Consider the following 6,000-nt stretch of genomic DNA (forward strand, 5'->3'; position numbering starts at 1 on the left):
GTTGCCATATGCCTTCAACCAGTTGTTGTAAGCATGCTCCAACTGAATGGTTAGAAGCATCAGTAAATAAACCAAGTGGTGCACCAATTCAGGGATGGACAAGGAGAGAAGCTGAAGAAATGCAGTTCTTGCAGGTGTCAAATGCTCCTTCAAGTTCAGGTGTCCAACCAATCGGTTGGGAGCCTTTCAAAAGTAGATTGCTGATTGCGCTATGTAGAGGAGCTTCGTACTCAGAAGCATGTGGTATGAATCTCCTATAGAAATTGAGCATGCCAAGAAAACGGCAGAGCCCTTGAGCGTTTTTTAGTAAAGGATATTCTTGGATTACCTTTACACGGTCTTCAGGTGCTCGAATACCGGCAGCAGATATGCTGTATCCAATAAAAGTAATCTCGGAGACATCAAAGATGCATTTTAGTGGGTTGATGACCAGGCCATACTTTACAAGATGTTTCAAAACACTTCGAATGTGATCTTCATGCTCTGCTTCAGAACGTGAATAGATGAGAATGTCATCCATATAAACAAAGCAAAAATCCAATCTGTTTAAAACTTCATCCATAAATCATTGAAAGGTTTGTCCAGCATTCCGCAGACCAAACGTCATAAAAGGAAATTCAAATAGGCCAAATGAAGTGATAATTGCGGTTTTACCAATATCTTCCTCAGCAACTGGTATCTGCTGATATGCTTTGACCAAATCGATTTTCAAAAATATTGTGCATCCATCAATAAAATAAGTAGCATCTTGTATATGGCGAACTGGATAATGATCAGGGATTGTTCGAGCATTCAACCTGTGAAAGTCACCACAGGGATGCCAAGATGAGTCACTTTTTGGTGCTAAGTGTAATGGAGACAACCAAGAACTCTCTGAAGGGCGAGTTGTTCCAGCTTTTAACATGTCATCGAGTTCTTTGCAAGCAATTTTCAATTTTTCAGGGCATAACTGGCTAACTCTACTTGAAACTGGAGGTCCCGGAGTTGTTTGAATGTGATGGACAGTCTCTTGTTTTATATGTTGTGGTAAACCAGGTGGATGAGTGACCTATGCGAACTCAGAAAGGAGAGGAGAATAAGCAGAAGAATCTTGGATGGTTGTAATGTTGCTCTGTGACAGGTATTGAGTTAAGACAGGAGCTCTAAGTCCGGTGGAGGCATCAATGATATGTTTTGTGCGACAATCTGGTAGAAGGTGATAATGAGAAAGAAAATCAGAACCAATAATTGGTACATTAACGTCAGCTACTACAAATCTCCATAAGAAATTGCGTCGGAGTCCTAAGTCAAGACTCTGGGTTAGGAACCCATAAGTTCTGATTTTGCTTCCATTTGCAGCACTTAATTTGTAATTCACCAGAGAACATTGTTGTAATTGATGCCGAGGAAAACAGCATAAGTCAGAGCCTGTATCAACTACAAAATTAATTTTAAAATTTTTATCAGTGACAATTAGATGGCTATTAGATGCAGACAAGCAGCAATCAGTTGCCGCCGTTACTGATTGCTTTGGTTATTTTCTCACCAGCTACACGGTTTGGCACATTTCTTAGCTTTTTCTTGGAAATTATCATGGTACCAGCATAGGCACTCTTCTGATTGGTGTGCCTTTTCACGTGCAGTGGATTTGTTTACATTTTCAGTGTTGCAGTTAGAGCTGCATGAACGAAAATGATATTGACGTGATTGGGAAGCAGATAATTCAGCGACTTGCTTTTGTAAGTTGGCAATCGCCTTTAGTAACTCATTCTCAGTACATTTTCCATGAAATGCTGCATTGACTGAAAAATTAGATGTGTATGGTATAATCTCACTAACCTTGTCAGCCAGTTTGGCTTGTTTGTCAAGCGCTAACTCCAGTTGCGATGTGAGAATAGTTTGAACATTTGGCGGAAGGCAAGGAAGCCATAATTGACGCAACAAATTGTCTTGTATGCCAGTCGCATTCGCCAGAGAGCAGAGATGGCAAAGAAACTGTGACGGTTTGCGGATGTCGAGCTCCTCCCTACTGATGAGCTGTCGAATGTGTTGTTCCTCAGATGCGGATAAACGTTCAATAATCTTGTCGTGCAAGAACGTGTATGGGTTGAGCGGAGGAGGGTTCGCAATAACGTCCTCAACTTAGGCTGCTGTGCGTTGGTCCAATTGAGACACAACATAATGGAATTTGGTTATCTCACTTATGATGTTGGACAGTGTGAACTGGGATTCTGCCTGAAGGAACCATAAACGAGGTTTGTCCAACCAAAATGGTGGCAACTTTATAGATACCCGATGTACTTCGTGGTTTTGAATGGGCTGCTGCAACTGTGCATCACGTTCACGCAGATCCTCAATCTGTTCATCCATCATGACTCAAATACTCACGAAAATTTCTTGTTTTTCAATCATGTCGGGGTCACCAATATAGGAATTTGATTTGATTTAATGATTCCTATGTTTAAATTGAATAAATGTAACTAAATGAATGGTGAATTGATTTTAATGTTGAATGACAAATTGAACTCTTGATAAATATTGAAATAAACTGTTACAAGTTATAAACAAACTTTGCCAGTTGGCAACATCACAGGTGGCGGTGGCAATCATATGATTCGCCACAAATACAACTTCTCCTCGCTACCAGCCATAAGTCAATACCCAAAAGCAAGAGCTAGGTGTCGGTGCACTCTCTTTTGGAATAGTGATACGGATGGGGAAAGGATGATATAAAGTGGCAGAGCATTCCATTCACGAGAAGCCGTAACACAGAATGAAGCTCCGAAAATTGCTGTTCAGTGTTGAGGTATCTGAAGAAAGAAGCGGTGAGACCGAGTATCCCTCTGATGAACCTCAGTGAAAAGTACAAGTCCTTCTCTCAAATATTCCGGACCAGTACCTCCCACAATTAGTTTGTAGGTTTGGCAGAGTATGAAATACAATCGTCTCTGCTCTAATTTTAGCCAATCAAGTTCTCTGTACAGGGGTGTTACGTGGTCATTCCATCGAGCATCAAAAATAAATCGCAGAGCATAGTTCGATGCCCATTGAAGCCTGCCATTGAGCTCTCCAGAAACACCATTGTACACAATTGAACAATAATTGAAATGGGGGAGAATAAGGGCCTGAACCAGAGTCTTCCTCACTCCCACCGGCAAAAATCCCCTCAACCTTTTTATTTGATGCATCCTTGCAAACACCTTTCTCACTACAGCATTCACATGAACCTCCCAAGTGAGTGCTTTGTCAATCAGCATGCCAAGCAGCTTGATCCTATCATCATATATGAGTTCCACTCCATACAAGGTTACAGAAGGTAGACCAATCGCTCCTTGTCTAATTCGTCTTTGTGAACCAACAACATTGCATTTCGTTTTCTGTGTATTCAACGACAGGCAATGCGATCGGGCCCACACAGAGAGTGAAGAGACATCCAGGTTCATCCACTGTTGTGTATTTTTTGAAAGAATAAGAATTCTCAGTAGAATTATTTCTATTATATATAGAGGTATATATATATATATATATATATATATATATATATATATATATATATATTACATTTGAGTGTTTCGCGGATGGATATATTATATGTAAATGAATTAACCGGGTACATCCATTTGTTTTGACTTACTTGAGTCTGACGTTTCGTCGCCATTGCAGACGACATCTTCTGAGGGTGGCGTCGAAATCCACACTGAGTCCTAGGTATTCTTTCTGGGTCGAAGAGCATACCTCCTACCCCCTCCCACCACTTGCTTGTGCTGGCGCTGTTGGGTGAGTGAAATTCCAGGAATGTTGTCTTGTTTTGGTGACAATGGTGCTGTAGCGGGTTTCATTGTACCAGGTACTGGGCGTTTGGTATTCAAAATTAACTTCCATAAGGGAGACACGTTGAGGCTGTTGTCTCTTAAATAACAGCCTCAACGTGTCTCCCCTATGGAAGTTAATTTTGAATACCAAACGCCCAGTACCTGGTACAATGAAACCCGCTACAGCACCATTGTCACCAAAACAAGACAACATTCCTGGAATTTCACTCACCCAACAGCGCCAGCACAAGCAAGTGGAGGGAGGGGGTAGGAGGTATGCTCTTCGACCCAGAAAGAATACCTAGGACTTAGTGTGGATTTCGACGCCACCCTCAGAAGATGTCATCTGCGATGGCGACGAAACGTCAGACTCAAGTAAGTCAAAACAAACGGATGTACCCGGTTAATTCTTTTACATATATATATATATAATATATATATATATATATATAATATATATATATATATATATATTCATCTCATATTTACTCATATATATATATATATATATATATATATATATATATAATATATATATATATATTCATCTCATATTTACTCATATATATATATATATATACATATATATATATATATATTTACTCATTTCAGGATGATGATTTATTGGAAGAATAGTATGTGATGTTTCTACTGTTCCAATTGCAATCACTTTGAATAAACCTCCAACCCACGAATATGTTCATAACTCTTAATTAAAAGACTGTTGCAAAACTATGTCATGTCAGCCAATAAAAAAATTTGATAAAATTATTATCAAGCGGTTTATGATTTTGCCATTTTGCTAGTAATTATTAAGCCATTATTTGAGCGGTTTGCTCAAAACGGAGTCTAACTGGTCAAGTGCAGCTTTTAATAAACATTACTCTTTTCTATACATGTTGAATAGTGTTAGATTGTGTAAGCATGTCATGCTTTCATCATAAAATATTCAAAAACAAAATTGACAAGTATAAATTGATGAGCTGATTTACAGCTATTTTTTTCAGTGGATGCTCCGTTTCTCATTTGAATTTATTTCAGTATCTCAGTTGAGAAAGATGTTTTCCATTCCAGAGTTGATTATGTATTGAAAATCAGGAATAAGGCTAAATTTTCTTTCGCTTTTGCATGATTACAGTGGATTTCGTTGGAGGAGGCTAAAACAGGAATGGTCCATGTTCGTATGACTTGGCTGGAGTTGAGTGATAAATTCTCCGATTTGAGAGATGTAAGCTACTTTTCATTTATTATTTACTCTTGTTTGGAAATGAAAAGTTAAGGATGATGAGGCATTAACATTAAGCAAAGAAGACTGATGATCCCAATTCAAAGAAGGTTAATCAATTCAATCAGAAATCAAATCGATAAACTATTTACAGAGCATATTCTAAAACAAAGTTGTATGAAACAACAATGGAAATATATACAAGGTGAGCATAAATTATTGAACACATTTCATAGCTGAATAAAAAAAAAAATGAATGTGTATTGTTAACTTACATGAATATTGATTTATTGAAAAGTTTATTTCAAATAGTTTTATTCATAAACACATGACAAGTTCAACAAATTTTTACATTAGAACTTTTTGTTCTTAGCACAAAGTTTTACATTAGCACATAAAATATCTAGACGATATTCAATTTCACGCCTTACATTGTCGGTTATTTCTGGAGTGATGTTGTCGGCTTGAATTCTTTGTTCTAGTTCATCAATATCACATAACTTCGTTGCATACAACTTATTTCTCACGGCCATTATCTGAACGAAAACGTCTTTGAACGGTAACAACCGATTTGTTTCTTACGTGAAACCACAGAGTGCACAAAGCTTTCATAGCTTTCTCCTGATGCTCTGTCACCCCCACACTTGAGCCGACTGTGCTTTTATGAAGGTCATCACAAATTATAGCAGCTACACCAATGTTTGCCACAAAAATAGGCTCACTACTACTATTTGTTATTTTTTTATTCACCTATTGAATGTGTTCAATCATTTATGCTCATCCTGTATATCTAATAACCAAAACTATCATACCATTTGATTTTCAGTCTCTGCGCTCAGGGTTTTTCGAACCTTGGAGGGACTTCCCGTTTGATAGATTAATGTTTGTTTCATCTTATTTGATGGTATTTCATTTTTTATTTTATATTATATTTTACTTTTTTATAACCATTGTCATGTGATTATGTTTTTTTGGGAAAAATAA

General features: G+C 37.7%; 1 protein-coding gene across 5 annotated transcripts in view; it reads left to right on the plus strand.

Moving 5' to 3' along the window:
* Positions 1-5,085, plus strand: part of LOC111054814 (extended synaptotagmin-2-A) — a 114,306-nt gene extending 109,221 nt beyond the window's left edge. For 3 of the 5 annotated variants that reach the window (XM_039441304.1, XM_039441306.1, XM_039441305.1), the window contains exon 11: positions 4,930-5,085. In XM_039441304.1, the coding sequence (XP_039297238.1) occupies positions 4,930-5,070 (141 nt within the window). In that variant the 3' untranslated portion in view covers positions 5,071-5,085. The remainder of the gene's footprint in view (positions 1-4,929) is intronic. The other 2 variants (XR_005572961.1, XM_039441307.1) reach the window with 2 other exon arrangements.
* Positions 5,086-6,000: the final 915 nt, after the last annotated feature.

Source organism: Nilaparvata lugens, chromosome X (genome assembly GCF_014356525.2).
Source record: "Nilaparvata lugens isolate BPH chromosome X, ASM1435652v1, whole genome shotgun sequence".
In the NCBI taxonomy this organism is placed as follows: Eukaryota; Metazoa; Arthropoda; class Insecta; order Hemiptera; family Delphacidae; genus Nilaparvata; species Nilaparvata lugens.